At 36.4% G+C, this 18,078-nt stretch overlaps 3 protein-coding genes across 4 annotated transcripts; 1 reads left to right on the top strand and 2 right to left on the bottom strand.

Moving 5' to 3' along the window:
- Window positions 1-5,635: 5,635 nt before the first annotated feature.
- LOC126587975 (uncharacterized) lies at window positions 5,636-6,895 on the top strand. 2 transcript variants are annotated; one of them, XM_050253095.1, is made up of 2 exons: window positions 5,636-5,806; window positions 6,162-6,895. In XM_050253095.1, exon 2 carries the CDS (start codon window positions 6,252-6,254, stop codon window positions 6,732-6,734), a length of 483 nt encoding a protein of 160 aa, XP_050109052.1. In that variant the 5' UTR covers window positions 5,636-5,806; window positions 6,162-6,251; the 3' UTR covers window positions 6,735-6,895. The 2 variants fall into 2 exon arrangements, with proteins under 2 accessions (XP_050109052.1, XP_050109051.1); XM_050253094.1 differs by having other exon boundaries at window positions 5,638-5,806; window positions 6,176-6,895.
- Window positions 6,819-10,057, bottom strand: LOC126587970 (uncharacterized). Its single transcript, XM_050253088.1, has 5 exons — window positions 9,794-10,057; window positions 9,274-9,354; window positions 8,097-8,186; window positions 7,942-7,995; window positions 6,819-7,357 (listed from the first exon to the last, which is right to left on the bottom strand). Exons 1-5 carry the CDS (start codon window positions 9,848-9,850, stop codon window positions 7,088-7,090), a joined length of 552 nt encoding a protein of 183 aa, XP_050109045.1. The 5' UTR covers window positions 9,851-10,057; the 3' UTR covers window positions 6,819-7,087.
- Window positions 10,058-11,641: 1,584 nt separating this feature from the next.
- On the bottom strand, window positions 11,642-13,998 carry LOC126587953 (patatin-like protein 6). Its single transcript, XM_050253068.1, has 2 exons — window positions 12,745-13,998; window positions 11,642-12,303 (listed from the first exon to the last, which is right to left on the bottom strand). Exons 1-2 carry the CDS (start codon window positions 13,702-13,704, stop codon window positions 11,929-11,931), a joined length of 1,335 nt encoding a protein of 444 aa, XP_050109025.1. The 5' UTR covers window positions 13,705-13,998; the 3' UTR covers window positions 11,642-11,928.
- Between the last annotated feature and the right edge of the window lie 4,080 nt (window positions 13,999-18,078).

The following is an 18,078-nucleotide window of genomic DNA, read 5'->3' on the forward strand; positions in this document are numbered from 1 at the left end:
CATGCATCAAAGAATTGTGAAGGATGAAAAACGGAAATTCTGAGTGCTAATTCTATTTTATATTAGTATGGGTCCAATGGGATTTATTTTTGTACATATTTTAATTACAATATGCATAGCAATTAGCAACTAATCATGCATTCCTCAACCGATAATATTTATTTTAAACGACTTGCACGGGGCATCTCTGTCTTTTCACACAATTGTATTAAACCTTTGACTTTATTTGACCAGCACATGCGTTCATGTGGGAAAATTTTTAGTTGTGACGGGAACACGAATGGTACACCACGTGTTTTTATGTAAGTGATGAAAAATTTTAATTTTTAAGCTATTAACCTTTTAACACATATATCCAACCATTTACATAGAGACACGTGGTATACCGCCTTGTGTGACGGTCACACTGAAAAATCTCTCGTTCATGTGGGGCAGAGAGAGGCACACCCTCATTAGCACATTAGTCAATCACTGATGACATGGCTCTTGCATGCTGCCAGAGATATTTTTCAATGTGCATAGAATATTAAGTGGTACATCATATTATTATATGAATGATGAGATATTCGTGTTAAAAAATTAAAAACATAAAAAAATAAACTTATCTCACTTATATAATCATACTTGATGCACTACTAGTATTTTGAGTATAATGAAAATTTTCTTTATGAAGTTGGGTGGTGGAGTGAGCCCCACGACTGCTACGTAGGTGTAAACCTAAAGTGATAAAATGAAAATATGATATTGTAATGAAATTATATAGTATTGTTTGACAGTGCAATTTGTTAAAAATAAAGTATGAGATTGCAATTGAATTAAAAGAGATAAAATGTAATTTATCTTTTTTTATTTCATGACAAATTACGTGGGCTAACATAATCTTTCAATGGCTCCTTATTTTACGAGGAAAACTAATGAAAATACATTGAAAACTTTGAGTTTTGATGATAAGAATAAAATAAAGGATAAAATGAATAGTACTGTAATTGACTTTTTAGTGTAAAAATGTAGTTTTTCGTTAAAATAAACAGTAGTTTTTCGTTAAAGTTGCTATTTTCTGCCCTGCGGGGTCGCACACCTCGCACAGCCCATGGGCCAGCCCTGTATCAGCCGCCGGCGTCTAGCGCAGAGCAAGCCGTGACGGTTTTCCGTGGCTTCTCCGACTACGTGGGCAAGTCCTTCTTGGACAATTACGGGGAAATCGGTCCACAACAGATCATGGAACCAGCCATCTCTGACAAAAAATTATCAAACTCTGGCCGTAATTATCTATTTAATCATACATTTTTGAGTCATGGTGTTAATTACTTTGGTTTCTGAATAAGTTGATTAGATTTTGGAACATCCAGATTCCGAACAATTGTACTTATAATTTTCCTTGTGGACTGATTTTTCTGTTGTGCTTCTAGTATTATATATCAATTTTCATTTTTTCTTCAACTTTTCGATTCAATCTTGCTAATAGTTGTTTTTTTTTTCCGAAGAAGAACTAATCTGGCTCTAGCGACTCTAGAGGTCATCTAAAAGAGTTTGAACTAAATAAAGAGAAGGCTCCACAAACTCTTGAAAATCCATCTCGCTATTCAATCCTGCTAATAAATTCATCATACAGTATGCTTAGTAAAATTCAAGTTTACAACAAATAATGTATTTTCCACCATTCAGTAAAATTCAAGCTTACAACAAATATACACGGCTCAGAATTCTCACCAAAATAAATATGAAATAATAAAAGCAACAAAGTACAGACTATTTGTTGAGTTTAAACATTGGCAGAGTTGTCATGCTTGAAAGGATGTGGTGGAGGAGAGGAAGGGAGAGAGTTGGTAGCTCCTGGCGGAGGAGCAGGCATCCCGTAAACCTGAGCCGTGGCGATCGCGTCCTTTCGCCCTCTCGCTCTCCCGAAGAAGTAGCACCCGAAACCCAGCAGTATGGTGAACAAAATAAAAGGCAGAGAGATCACCACCACCATGCCCATGTCTCCCTTTCTTGTTCTAGTTGCTGCTGCTTCTTTCACTTCTCCAAAGCTTTCCTCCTTCGTTTGAGTTCTGAATTCTGATGGGACTGAGAGGGAGTATATATAATTAGTAGTTTGTGGAGTGAAGTATGATGATCTGGAGGTTTCTGATTCTGTCCAGAAGAGCAACGTAAGTGACAGGAATTAAAAATGTGGGACTGGAAAACGGTAGGGTTGTAACGTTCGAATTTCTAACGGTCACTTTTTTTGGGGACAATAGAAACGAATAGAACGCGGGGCCTGAATTTGGAGAGATTTTTTAGTGTGATCGAAACACGGGATTGTACACTATATGTCATTATATAAGTTGTGGGATATATGTGTTAAAAAGTTAATATCTTAATTACTAAAAAATTTCGCCACTTATATAAAAATACGTAATATACCACTTGTCTTCGCATCACAATAAAAATTTTCACCTCAATTTATTGCCTCAAGTGATCTGGCGGGGTTCAACTACCAATATGCTTCCAAAAGATGAAGAAAAAAAAGGAGCATTATCGTTGGTGGACGCTTATTATACACCTACTTGTTTATTATGTGTCTCATCTCCTAATCACACTTAACTTCTTTATTGAATAAATTTTCAACATTTGAGAAAGTTGTGTTGGTTACTTCGATGTGTTTTAGGTTTGATGTAAAAATTGGGAAGAAAGTTTGTATGATGTATAATCAACATGGATAAAATTACCACTTAGTATTACGGTTTATTGGTATTCCTCTTTACTTGTAAGTGAGATGTCTTAGGCCACGTTATTGCTAGCTCATTGTGAGGTTAAATTCACTCCCTCCCCCTTAGTAGAGATTATTCTTATGTGTGTTGGAGAGAGAGAGTAAAAGAGACGAGCGGCTGCCAGAGCGAGGTGACACGCCAGTGGAGCGGGATGGCTTGTTATCGGGTGTAACATCCCACATTGTCTAGAGGAGTGGATCATGTAAGCCTTATATGTATATTCCATCTCAACCTAGCACGAGATCTTTTGGGAGCTCACTGACTTCGGGTTCCATCAAAACTCCAAAGTTATGCGAGTTCGCGCGAGAGCAATCCCATGATGGGTGACCCACTGGGAAGTTCTTGTGTGAGTTCCCAGAAACAAAACTACGGTGGAGTCGAGCCCGAGATGTGGTGAGGGCTCGGGCCGAGATGTGACAATTTGGTATTAGAGTCAATCCCTGGGCGGAAGTGTGCCGACTAAGATGGGTGAATTGTAACATCACACATCGCATAAAGGAGTGGATCCTGTAAGCCTTATATGTATATTCCCACCTCCATTTAGCACGATGCTTTTTGGGAGCTCACTGGCTTCGGGTTCCATCGGAACTCCAAAGTTAAGTGAGTTCGCGCGAGAGCAATCCCATAATGGGTGACCCACTGGGAAGTTCTAGTGTGAGTTCCCAAAAACAAAACTATGAGGGCGTGGTAGGGGTCCAAAGCGGACAATATCATGTTATGATAGAGTCGAGTCCGGTATGTGGTGGAGGCTCGGGCCGGGATGTGACAATTTGGTATCAGAGCCAATCCCTGGACGGAAGTGTGCCGACGAGGACGTCGAGCCTCGGATCGGCTTGTGACATCTGGTGTAGGTTGGGGCTACAGGTTTGTTGTCCCATTTTTTGTGTCTCCATTGTGTTACTCTGTTAATTTTTCGACACTTCTTAACTATGTACAATGAAATACGTTAGCGTAGTCTTAATCAGAGGCAATCTCCTTCTCGATTCTCATCTCTCAAACCCTATTCAAGTGAGGAAGACTATTATGACGAGGATAAAGAATTAGACTTCCTGAAATTCGTACCTCTTATAATTTTGATGAGCCAAAAACAGAGAAGGGAGTTGGAAAAAAAATCCATACAAAAATGTGAGATATCACAGAGCCATAAATTCTTCTGGAAACACCCCTCATTTGTTCTGTCCATACAAAAAGATTAAAAATTCTACAAATATTGTACTAAGCGTGTATTGATTTATTGAACATGTGATTTTGCCATTGTGATTTCAAAATTTATCTTGCATCAGTACCGGTCATGATTAGATATGTTTGCCTTTTTTTTTGTTTAGTCATGATCAGTTACTTTTTTTTTTTTTTTTTTTATCTTGCATCAAGTCATGATTAGATAAGTCTTTGACGAGTAACATAACATCCCATATATATTATTTGAATATTATGCAATATGTATTAATCCGTTTTATGAAATATTTTTTTATTAAATATCAAGGATTTTTTTTTTAAATAAACGATATTATTTATATTAATACTTTTTTTTTATAGTAAAACTCAAATTTTAGGTTTTAAACTTATTCCAACTTACTCCAACCCTTGAGGCAAATATGAGTTTTAACTCAAAACTTATTTAGAGGCAAATTTAGCCTAGGATTTCCCATAGATTAGTAGAGCTGACTCATTATATATGTGTACTTTTTTTAGTTTCATATTTATAATTTCATTGAAGTCAATGACTAAGATCTAATATGATCAAATTCAATAGTAAAAAAAATTCAACAATCCAAATTTAAATTTAACGGTTAAGGTAATTAAAAAAAAATATTTTATGTGTTTCATATTTTTTTCATAATGTTTCACGAGTCTCATGGTGTTGATTTAGAGATTTTTTAATATTTATCAGAATCTAAATATTTTTAGATTAAAATGTTCATAAAATTAAATTATGATAGTCTACATTTTTTTTAAAGTTACTTTAAGAAAAGAATTATCCTAAATTCATTCCTTAATACTCACGGCCTAAAAATTTAACCTAGAAGGGTAGGAGATAAAAATTGGGTTAGAGATGGTCTAAGAGGGAGGAGGTGGGTTGAGCCTCACAATAGGTTAGCAATAATGTGGTTCAAATTCTCCTTTAGTGAGAATCAAACATGAGACCTCTCACTTAGAAATGAAGAAGAATATCACTAGACCGTAATACTAAGTGACAACTATACCAAGGGATTGACTAATGGATTAACACTCTTGCTCAGCTACCAAATTACTGTAATTATGAAGAGAGAGACTTTTCTAACCATCACGGGATGACTTAGTGATTGAGGACGAATTCCAAATTCGTATTTCACACAGCACGTTCTGAGTTCAATTCCTACCAAGTGAATACTAAATTGACTGTGAATGTAGACTGTCGTGACAAATCTACCAGCTAATTCTTTCGAAAATGAAAATAAAAAAGAGAGACTTTTCTCATTGTAGTGAATGAACCAAGAATTAATTTCAAGTTAGTGAATTCGATGTGGCATTTAATAAGGACGTCATTGTACCAATATTTCAAACTAATGACGTTTGCTATGATGAAAAAGTTTAGTTGAGTTGAATGATGGATCCACTTCGAATACGTGGGTGGGGACTATGAAATTGAAGGGACGTAATTTAAATATTCATAAGTTGGGGATGTGCCATGCAATTTTCCATTGTGACTATTATTACAGGTCATCAGCCAAATGGACCCCCGGCTTCTCTACTCTTAATTTCTCATACACTCTCGTCTCCTTTGATATTGATTTTTTTATAAAGGTAATAAGAAAAAAAATAATAGTAATATAAAATATTGACGTGATTTAACCGTAATCGTACAAAAAAAAAAATGAGAGCATATGAAAAATGAAAGGACAGATAAGTCGGGTCCCAGCCAAATTCCCAAATCTCAATTTCGAACCTCTCCTTTCATTTTCTTTTATCCTTCCAAAAACCTCCTCTCCCACATGTCACGTGTATCTTCTCACTCACATTACTGTCTGCGACGACACTGACTCGGAGAAAGGACGCTGCTGACAGCGCTCCTCAAGGTTCACATCTCTTTCTCTTATTAATTAAGACCTGTTTGTTTCTGTCTTTCTTTGATTTAGCTTTCTATCAGAACATCCCTGATTTAAATTATGCGTCTGTTTCTGAAAAGCTTATTCATTTCCCAACCATGAATTGGGTTTTGTTTTTATTTAATAATTCGTGAATAAATCTGGGATTTTGAATAAATTGCTCTTGAATTTGGGTGTTCTTGTTCTCAGAAAAATATTTGGGAAATTTTGTTATTGGGTTTTGGATTCTGGGTTTGATCTGTTGGTATGCAAGATCTCTTTTTTTTTTCTTTTTTTTTTCTCCATGGATCATGGATGGTAATTTTTGTTGGGATTGAGCCCGAAGAAATCGTTCTGCAGATTAAAATTGCGAAAGAAAAAACACTCATAGACCTCAAATCAGCAACAGAAGTTCGAACTGAAGGCAATCGTTGAAATGAAGAAAGAAGGAACCGAGGAAACAAGCATGGAGATGGTGAAGTTGTTTTTGGAGAAAAAAGGTGAAATGGCAGTCGCCATGGATACTCTGCCGGACAAGTTCTTCGAGCCCTTTATCATGAAAGGCGTCAAGGTCGACCTCCTTGAACCCGGACGCATTGTTTGCTCCTTCAAGGTACCCCCGCGTCTGCTGAACGGGGGCAATTTCATGCACGGCGGAGCCACAGCAACCCTTGTGGATTTGGTGGGATCAGCTGCACTCCTCTCCTCCGGAGCTCTCAACGTTGGAGTTTCGGTGGAGATCAACGTGTCGTACTTGGATTCGGCTTATCCCGGCGAGGATGTTGAGATCGAGTCCAGGACGTTACGTGTTGGAAAAAGTGTTGGTGTTGTGAGTGTTGAGTTCAGGAAGAAGAAGACTGGGAAGATTATCGCGCAGGGCCGTCATACCAAGTACCTCGCTGTTTCTAGCAAACTGTGAACAGCTTGGAATTTGAACGAGACATTAATCAGTCAGTATTACGTAAAAGATTTCTCGACGTCGAATAATTTTCTCTGCAGTGAATTGTAATGCAAGCAATGATCAATTGAATCTCTCAGATTGATACAAATAGTTAACAATAATTTGTTAGATCGTAAAAAGATCCAATCTTCAAAGTGTATTGCTCGAAATTGTATTCCTCAGACTGATACAATTGTTAAAAACCAGTCGATGCTTCTCAAAAAATTCTCAAAAACAGAACAGATTATCGGTCAACCCTTCGATCATAACACGATAAAACAGAATCACGAACAAGTTAACCAAATGCAAGAAACCAGCTTTTACTATTTGAGTCATAGTTCGTCAAAATCGTATCCATCATCGTTATTGTATCCCTCGTTGTAATTGCATTCTTCATCATAATTGTACCTGCTATATTCGTCGTTTGCAACATATGTATCATCTTCATAGCTTTTTCCGGCTTCAACCTCTTCACTGTATGTATTTTCACGTTCGATCTCCTCATCATGACTGCCTTCAAAACTATTCCTTCTCTGATTCGACAGCTGCTCATCACCATGACTGCCACAATTAGACTCCGTGCCTCCTTCAAATCCAGGTCCCTGAAAAACAGACGGAGAAAAAGGTCAGATTCAGCAAATTCGGATACATTGAAAAGTTCTAAAACCTACTAGGATGGAACTACATTGCAAAATCAGTATAGATGGCCAAGAAACTATTAACCAGATAACGAGATAAAAAATTTCCTATTTCCTGAAGTCTTCCATTAGCTGCCCGATTAACGAACAGCCTGTATAATTGATCATTCTAGTAAAACACCAGACTGATTTTCAGATACCATTGTCAAGCCTTAATCAATCCTTAATCACCATCTTCTAAAGATCACGGTTTTACGCATTAAGTTTTATCCTGCCATAGTTTGCACAACTCTGAGGGACCTTTACCCACTAAACAGAAATTTTGGTGTCTGCCCACTGACCACATAAACATACTAATATTTAACCTTTCAAAAAATTAACGAATTAATGAGCAACTAGACCTTAAATATTTGACCCTTAAAAAAAACTAGACCTTAAATGTTTGATATAAGCATAATACAGGAATTGCACAGCCATGAGTGAGGCAAGAATGATTCATGAGTAAGGCAAGAATGATTCTAAAATAAGCCAGCGAAAAAGATACTTACAAGGTCTTCATTTAATTTCTTCAAGGCATCGAAGTCGATTTTTGAACTCAGCCTCTGCAAGGAAAAAAAAATGCCAAGTTAGTAATTGTTGAATAATACAAGTATATGACTTAAAAAAAAGCCTATCCAATGTATCCATCGGCTAATTCACTTACCTCCTTATTATTCATCCCAGTAGAAACTTTGGCGGCTTTTTCTAGAGGTGCTGCTTTCTTGGCTTTTCTGGCTCGTTTTCTACTCTTTCCCTGCCAAATTTTACCGTTGTATGTAGAAAATTAGAAATCAATGATTAAGACTCAATGCTGGCAGTAAAACAAAGACAGTAACAAAAGAACAAAACTAAAAAATAAATCAAATGCGAATAAGATTAAAAAAAAAAAGTTTAAAACATTTAACCAGTATCCAAATACTACTTTGGAAGCAGGTGTGACTCCAATAACAGTTGATAATTTAGGCAAGAACGACAAAGAATGGCGAATAAGCTGAATGAATCTTCCAAAGCATAATCTTTCGAGTACAATGCACAAATGACAGTCTAGAATATACAACGATAAACTCAAGGGGAGTGAAGATTTGGATGAACCACACAGCTAGCCACATGACGTGATTTAATGAATCAATCCAAGGTTTAGTTAGAAGGTTCTACTTTAAAAGGAATAACTTTACTGCAAAGAAATGCATAAAAAAAAAGTGCAAGCAAGACACCAGTCCTAAGACATGTACACTATCATTCTAACACAACAGATTACGAAAACTGAAATTGGCATTTGGTGGGCTTTTCAGATTCAGAACTGGCTGTTTTATGCGTTTAGGGTCTTAAAAGAAGTATAGTTTGTAGATTAGCCATAGTTTCAAAGATTAGGACTAAAAAACAGATTAATTGTCTGGACGACAAAGGATTGTTGCAAATTTTAGTTATCAGCATACTTTTCGAATTTGGGGGCTAAAATTTAGAGAAACCAGAAAGAAAAGAGAGATCAAAGATTAGGGTTTTTGAATCAAGCATGAAAAGAGAGAATATAGAAGTACAAAGAGAGAGAATTGAGTTAAGAACTTCCAAAAAATCACTGAGCTAAAGAGTAAAGGAAGAATGAAGAGGCAAAGAGAGGGAGAAAACCAGAAACCCCTACAAAGAAAATGTATACTAATACGGTCATGATCAAATGCAAAATTTCATGGATCGTTCACTCTGAACAGTCGTGACCAACAAAAACATAGACGAAAAATAAGAACAAAAACATCGAAAAACAGAAACTATGAAATCCCCTAACATTGCACCAAATCCTTGTGAAAACAAATGTGTCAAAACTTACAAACTTGCAAATGCATTACCTGATCGTAGTCCTTGTTAAGTACCTCCCAAATGATTCTTTTAAACCGCGCCGCCTCCTTACTGTTAAGGTACCCAGCAACCTAAAAAACAGAAGTATGAGTTCTTCCATATCGAAATTCACAAACGCAAAAACAGAAGCAACAATCACATACGAACCTAAATCGCTATACCGACTACCGAGTAGGGTACGATGGAAGTGTTCTCTGATGGGCAAGTGGGTATAACTTTCAGGATCTCTGCATTTGTCTTTCATTAGATTTTTCCCCTTAATTATCAGACATGGAAAATGTGGTCGATTGTCATGAACCAAGAACGAATCTTTTCACAAAAACAACGAAAGACAATTGCGACAACATCGACACGCAAACTAAATTATTATTTATCATCGAAAAATTTGAACACCTACCTTAAATTCATCAGATTATTGAACACGGGCAGACACAATTCATCGAAAACAATTCAGAAATTTGAAAAGAAGAATAAGAAAGCATCAAAGCAATGCATGCATTATCTGCATACCTCGGAGTCGTCGATATCAGAGAGGCTTTCTGAGACATGGCCATCCGCAGTTGACATCGCCGCTTGCCGCCTTCTTCTGCAAGCTCTCGATCGGTTCTTTTGAACTTTATGTAAATTTAGGTCTTGGGTTTTCCTGTTTTCGTGGAACTATTAATGTCGGCGACCAAACATAAACTTGTTTGAGTCTCCGAACGAACCGACCTAGTTCGGCTTCCTTGTTAGAATTGGATGGAATGAATACGGATCGCTGGATTCTCCGAGGATCTTGGAATTCGTGAATTGTATCGGTTTATCGCATATTATAAGATCATAAATTATTTAAAATTAAATATAAATAGTATCTGACAAAAACTAACTATACGATATAAGATGAATAAACACGATTCATGAATTCTTAAGATCCTCATCAAAAGATCTGGACAGGATCCCATTGGGGATGGAATGCTCGACCCCCATGTTTTTTTTCGAGTGTGTTTTAACAAAAAGTCTGCGGTATTGTTTATTTTAACTAAAAATCACATTTTTATATTAAAAAGTTAAATCTGGTACTATTCATTTTACCCTTTATTTTATCTTTATCTTTAAAATTTAAAGTTTTCAAATAATTTTCATTAGTTTTCTTTGTTTTTTCAAAGCAAAGATTCAAGTTTCATTTTTCTTAATTTTTATTTTTGATGAAAAAGGTAATCACACATTAAAAGCCCAAAGTCTAAAGGGCCACTACAAGTAGGAGGCCCAAAATAATTAGGCAAACTACCATTCTCACGGAATGTATTCATCTAAAGACTAAGGAGATGGGAGGGTTCAAACTCGGGACGCAGTGTGTTGATGAGGAAGACTTTCTCCATAAGGGTAGAGTAACTTAGTTTAAAGAGAATAATGAGGAAATTTTTTTATATGCTACCATAACTATTATCCAACTTTAAATTTGTTACTTGAAAAACAATATCAAACTCGAAATAATGATTGTAATTTATTTTAGTTTGCCCTCACCGTCAATTCAATCAAAATCTTCACTACATGCCTCTCATATAAGGTTGTTTCAGTCCTTTCACGATCAAGATTGACATAGACGACATTTTTCTCCTTTTGCCTCTAAACATGAGCTTCCCCTTCCTAAAAACTTAGGGTCCTCCAAATCATTTCAATTGTTGCCTAAAAAACTTAGGGGGTCCTCCAAATCATTTCAATTGTTGCCTAATTTTAAGGAGGAAAGCTCATATTTGAATTCAAAAGGAGTAAGTATTATGGAAATTACACCTGAATCGTCAAAGGACCATAACACTATAAAAAATATACTTATAATTTCGAGTTTGTTTTTGCTTTTGTTCTTAAGGTAAAAAAATTGAAATTTGGATAAAAATTAAGGTAGCAAATAAAAAATTTGCTTTTACTTCATTATTTTGTTTACACTGCTCAATTATTGACCAAAAAAGGCCTTAAATTTAAATTTCTGAAAATTAAATTAAGATTGTGTTGAGGGAATTCAGATCTGACATGCTATTCCCCTGCCACTACTAAAAGGAATTGGATCCTCTCCTGAGCAGGAGATCAGGATCATCATAACCCACTAACATGGGCCATTGGATTTTAATCCAACGGCTACAATTATTATAACTTTTAGAAATGCCCCATATTTATAATCGTTGGATCAAAATCTAACGGCTCGTGTTATTAAGTTAGGAGGATCCTGAGCAGGAGATCAAGATCATCCTGACCCACTAACATGGGCCGTTGGATTTTAATCCAACGGCTACAATTATTATAACTTTTAAAGAGGCCTCATATTTGTAATCGTTGGATCAAGCTAAAGTACAATTACAAATTTTACCCAAAAAAAACGTACAATTACAAGTAATTAATTAAATATGTATTATACAAATTGACTCCATAGAATCAAAACATACGAACTACAGAAAAATCCGACTTTCTTGCCTTCATACCAAACTAATATACACATTGCAAACACCCTTCTCATAAAATTTAATTACACTAATTAACTAGCAAATAAACATACAACAAAAATCAAAATCAACTCATCAGCAGCTCAGCTCAGACTCGGACACTTAATCTCAACATCAAGAGCGGCTGCAAATGCTTAACATATATTACGTACATAACTCGAACACTAATTATCACGAAGATGACATAGATAGGGTTGTGGCAGATGATGTTCTGCTCGGCGATGATGAAGAAGTCTGTTTCAACATCACAGTTGGCAGAATGCAAGTTTTTCTCCTCTCTTGTTCCTTAATCAGCTCCCCGGAAAACATTTCTAGCTTCTCCACATTTGTGCTCTGCACCATTTTTTTACCTTGGAATAGTACGGACTCCACATTTTTTTGTGACAACATTTCATCTGTCAAGGCCAGCATGTCTATTTTGTTCTTATTTTTGCCGTTGGGGTTTTGGGGGCCTCCATACATTTTCGATATGATTCCGTTGCCTTGCACGCGAACATAATTGGTTGCTCGGGATTGTCCAAATGCCATTGAAACGGCTTGATCAACCTTTAATTTAGAAAAAAAACAAAATGATTAATTGGGTTACCTAATCATAAAGAAAATTAAATTAATTGAGCACCAAATATGCTTTAAGATTTATTTTGTACAAAATATTTTAATTTTTAACCACCAAATTAAAAATATTGCACAAAGAGCCAAGAGAGCCTCTTTGTTTATTTTAGCTAATAAAAAAAGTTATTAATAATTAAGTGGCCCTTTTATTATGGCAGTGTACTCAGTACATTTGAGATTTTTTTTTTCTTCAAGTGTCTTGTAATTGTACGATGACATGATGACATGAAGTGTTTCGCTACGATATATTCATCGTTCACATTAGATAACCAAAATAAAAAGATGTAAGAAGTTGAAAATTACTTTTAATTACTTTCACATAAATTTTAACAATGCAGATAAAAAACAAAAAGTAAAAAGGATCATGACTCTTACCAAATCTGAAGCTCCTTCACCGGCGATCCTCAAACAGCCAGAAGGCGACAAATTTCCAAACTCGGACTCTCCGTTTCCAAGCGACACCACTAACAGATCTTCAACATCGTTACAGAAAGGAAACTCCTGCTTATTATTCAGCACGTGCGTAATAGCAGCAGCCGTCGGATTGTTCATGGCGATCCCACCATCAACGGCCATGATCTTCGTTCTACAATCCACCGACCTCACCTCAACAGCGGGTTGAGACGACGTGGCAGCGCACACGTCCATCATCTTAAAATCGTAGCTGTCCACCTCCACCGCGTCCGCCCGCGAAAACAAGAAAGGCGCGCGGGACGACATGTCGTAGCAAGGGATCAACACCGACTTCAGCGTGTCCCTGAGAGTCAACTGCTCCCCGAAAGTCTTCCGAAAGAGCTTCTCCCTCTCCTTCTCCGCCTTCGCCGGCCGGAAAACCCGCTGGAAAATCCCCCCAGGCGACGACTTGAAGATCTTGCGGCGGTTCTGGAGGAGGAAGTCGAGGGCTTCTTTGGCGGTGAACATGGGTCGGGTCGACCCGTCTTTCAATCCCCGGGTGAAGAGGAGGGCGGCGAGAATGCCTCCGGCACCCGACCCTGAAACGACGTCGAAGAAGTCGGAGATGGCAGCGTTAGGATCGCCGGACTTGCGGCGGAGAGAGGACTCGAGGTGCGCGAGAGCGTTGGCGGCGAGGATGCCATCGGTGGCTCCGGCGGCGTCGATGGCGAGGATTCGGACCTTTCCGGTGAATTGTTTGCTAGAATGCATGTGGTGGAGAGGAGTCGATAGATCGGCGGAGTTGGGGTCGGAGACATTGTGAGGTTTTGTGCTTGGTGGGTTTCCGAAGAGGAAGTTGTTCTCGAGAATCGAGAAGATTTCGTAGGAGAGCTTGTCGACGTCGAGCAAGTTTGTGTCAATGTTGAGCATGGGAGCCGCCATTTTTTGTAGGTAAGGATTTTAGCCTATAGATTCTTAGCTAAGTACTGGCTAGAAGTGCTTAGATATTGACGTGTTATGTTGTGGATGATGATGAAGATGGGTAGGGAGTAGGAGGGTTTATATAGGTGGTGGGATTTGAAGAGGTACGTGCGGGAAGTTTGTGGTTGTGTGGGAGTGATATTTTTAATTTTGGGTCGAATGTTATTTGTGACCTTCTTGGAACATTCTTAGGTACATACCTGCGTACCATACGACCAAGTGAGCTTTTTTTAATTCATAAAAAAAAATGCAGCTGTAGAATGTTGGAGGAGGGTGCTATGGAACCGCCGCATGATCTCTAAAAAATTTGTATTGATCATTAGGAGGGGAGAAAATAATTTTTTTTTAGGGGGGGGTGGTTTTGGCGTTTTTGAATGGTAACTATTCTTAATATTGACTTAAAGGAAGACCGGTACAGATTGACGTTAAAGAAGAGATTATATGCCAAGATAGATGCATAAAAAAGAAGTTTAGCCTACCGCAAACACCTAAATCTCGCTCCATAGTACAGGAAAAATAAATTAGCCCGCTCCTATATAAATTCCTAGCTAATGGGTTGATCCTTGGCTGATCATTGGTGTTAGTTATGAACTAGAAAGTGTTATTTTGCGATAAAATCTTTAGTTTTACTTCATTGTATATTTTATATAGCATTCCGCCGTAGAGTTTAATTGATTTGGGCTGCAATTTAAAAGTTTGAATATTAATATTGAGGAGTGAGGGGTAGAAGATAAATTATTGATCCAATAAATAATCTTATCGTGATGCCTTGTACCAAAATGTCCGTGGTACCTTGCTATCTTACCTCTCTGGCAGATAGAACATGGAATTGGAAGGATCGATGGGCGTACTTGAGGGATACAAACTCAGCTACATCCAAATAAGAAATTAATGCTTTATTGGAACTTCAACTTCATCTCCTTTCTTTCTCACTGTCTCCTTTACTTATGGAAGTACTAGCCAGTACTACTTCTAAGCGCCATGTTTCTTTCAAATTTCAATCTTCAACTGTCATCATGTTCAAAGTTTCAAATATACCTTTTAGGGTTTCAAGTTTAGTGTTTAGGGTTTCTTTTCACTCCGTGTATAGGTACATTCAATAGAGTTTCACATTCGGATGTTTTATGTATCTCTGATGTAGGGATCATAATCGTTGTTATGTAAATAAGCACGTAAAAAAGACTGTTTATACTTTAGATTATGAAACGTTCCTATTTGAATTTAATGATCATGCTTCGTATGTAGTAAACAAACTTCAAATTCATGAGTCCCTAAAGCATTTTCCTTCGAATAGATTACATAATACTGCTGAATGCAAATGAAAATATATTTGTTTTCGGCTGGAGACAGGTCTATCCAAAGTGAACTTTTAATATGTGAATGTGATCGTCTCCTATAGGATCTAAACTGCCCAATTGTCATATATAGATAGACAGCCATATCGAGTTGAGCCCCCTCCTCTGAAGAGAGCGACTAATCAAGTACTACGTACATGACTCTCTCTCTCTCTCTCTCTCTCTCTCTCTCTCTCTCTCTCTCTCTCTCTCTAGAGTAGAGTAGTGCTATCTGGCTCTTCAGTCTTGTGATGGTTGATAAGCCATGTTAACTGAAAATCCTTGTAGGTCCGAATAATAACATGTGGATGTTCGTATGAGTCTTTAATTTCTTTTTATTTCTTCACCGGCTTCGATCTCCATGTACGGAGGAACCGACATTTTCCGCCAGATATCTCGCATATCTCTCATGCATCTTTACTACAACCTTTGTTTTAAGATGCATGCATGATATATATATGTTAATGCTATTTTGTCATACTAAGTTTGAATTTACATACCGTTTCGGTTATCATGAATAAACATTCTAATTTACGCTGTAATACTTATTTTGAAAATTTAGTAAATGTGACTTTATTACCTCATTACAAATGATGGCAGATCCACAGACTAATAATAGTAACAGGGGCCGTTTGATGAACTCTCAAAGAAATTTTGCTCCTGTTCATTATAAATTATATCATTTCATTTGTTGTGATATATTTTGTTGTAAACATTTAGATAAACTAATTTTTGTTATACAATATATTTCGATGTATTTTGTCTTCTTCATTTAGGTACATTAAATTCATTATAATACATTTCGGTGCATACATTTAGCACACATATTTCGGTACATACATTTCGATACAAACATTTAGGTACATTAATTCAATATAATACATTTCGGTACACACATTTAGGTATATTAATTTAATATAATACATTTCGGTGCATATATTTCAGTACATACATTTCAGTTCTAACACTTAAATACATTAGTTCAATATAATACATTTCGGTACTAATATTTAGGTACATTAATTGAGTCTTTCAAGTTTGAAAAATGTTAAATAAAATTAAAAAATTAAAAAAAACTTTTTTAATAAATTAAAATTTGTATATTAATAAATTTAAATATTTAATGGGAGACATTAAATAAAATGTACATTAATTATTTTGAATTAAGAACATATCAATGGACTATAATCAATATGTAATCTAACACTGGATTTATTTTAAATTTCAATCTTCTTAAATGATTAAAGTTAAAAAAACCTCATTCTATGCTCGCAACAAGATCAAATATAAAGATCGTTTAACAAATTACGCACTAAAGTATGATCTCACGGAAACAAATTTCTAAATCCGCCTTTGAACAATGTGTTGATTGAAGAGTGAAAACTACTTCTCAATGCATTATGAACATACCCCTACAACATTAATTTGAGCTATCCATGAGCAGTTGTCTCAATATGTAAGAGTATCTCTTTAGATTTTTGATACACTCAATCGTCAAGAGATAGTGGCTAGTATGGCATTCATCTTGTCAATTACAGTTGTCCTGCCGGGTCCCGTACCCAAACCTGCAGCTGAGTTGTGTACGGAAATTTATTGAGACTTGTCAAAGGGCAACAAGTAGCACCCTCCTCCTCATCGGTATCTCCCATGATTAATCCTCTCTCTCTCTCTCTCTCTCTCTCTCTCTCTCTCTCTATATATATATATATATATATAATTATCAATCACGGTGTCACACGAACTTTTACCTCATTGACATTGTACAATCAATTGTCAAATGTTTCAAAGTCTCTGGTCTGCAGCTGCTGCAAACCCCCCAATAATTTTGGACAAGATTGTCTGCCCTCTAGTTGTGGTGCCCTTCCATGCCCTCCTATTTTGTACGGTCACAGTTAAGCCACGTTAATATTTTATATTTTTATTATTTTTTATCTTATTATCTCATTAAAAAATTAATATAAAATGTTGACGTGGCTTAACCGTGACCGCACAAAATAAGAGGGTATGAAAGGGCACCACAACTAGGAGGGCAGACAATCCTTGTCCAATAATTTTTGGTCTTGACACATTTGGCTCTACCTGTATGTCATGTCAAGTCGTCAACAAAATAGAGAGGAAGGACCTCCAACCATAAAAAATAACTAAGTGATGATAATATGAAAGAGCTAATTAAGTGATGATCCCACCAGTTGGTTAGAACCAGCTTTCTTTTGACCTACTTAAAGTTTCTATATATTTTGTTCAGCACTATGTACGTGGTTGGCTCCTCCCAAGATGCTTCTCATAGTCTAATCCCTCTTCTTTCATTCAAACTCCCGGCACACTGTTCTTTTTTCCCTTGTTATTATAATTGTGCACGAGCTCCCGCAAAATATAGGTCCCAACTTTTTATATGTGATGGAAACTTTTCTTTTCTCCATTTTAATATGAGTGATGTTCCCCTTTTTATTAATTTATATAGCATTGTATTATTGTATATATCTACCTTTACTAACTCACATTTTACAAAAAGAAATGAAGATACCTACTCATTCCAACCCTTTCCTTCAGGGGAAGGAATACAGAAAAATAAGAAAATTAAACTCCCACGAGATGGTTTTATGATTTTTTTCTGTCTATCTTTTTCATTAAGTAACTTTCATCATCGGTACATTATCAACATTAGTTGGTGATGAAAGGCACTTGTTTCTATCTTAAGAAAATATTCAATTTGACAGTGATGTTCTTGAACGTTTTCTTTTATCTAAGTGAATGGTATTTAGGTATTCTCTTAGTCATGTGTTAATTGGAGAAGTGTATTGAATCACTTACACGAGATTTTCAACCCCTTACTCTAATCAGCTAACCCACTTGGACTACTTTATGAAGTCTGTTTTCTTCATCAAATAGTGTTACACTTGACTAGTAAGAGAAATATTCTTTACTAAGTGACATCTAATGTGTTCAATTTAGTGACATGCATAATCATCTGATGCATTGAGTTGTTAGACATGTTAGAATT

This window comes from Malus sylvestris, chromosome 10 (assembly GCF_916048215.2).
Source record: "Malus sylvestris chromosome 10, drMalSylv7.2, whole genome shotgun sequence".
Lineage (NCBI taxonomy): Eukaryota > Viridiplantae > Streptophyta > Magnoliopsida > Rosales > Rosaceae > Malus > Malus sylvestris.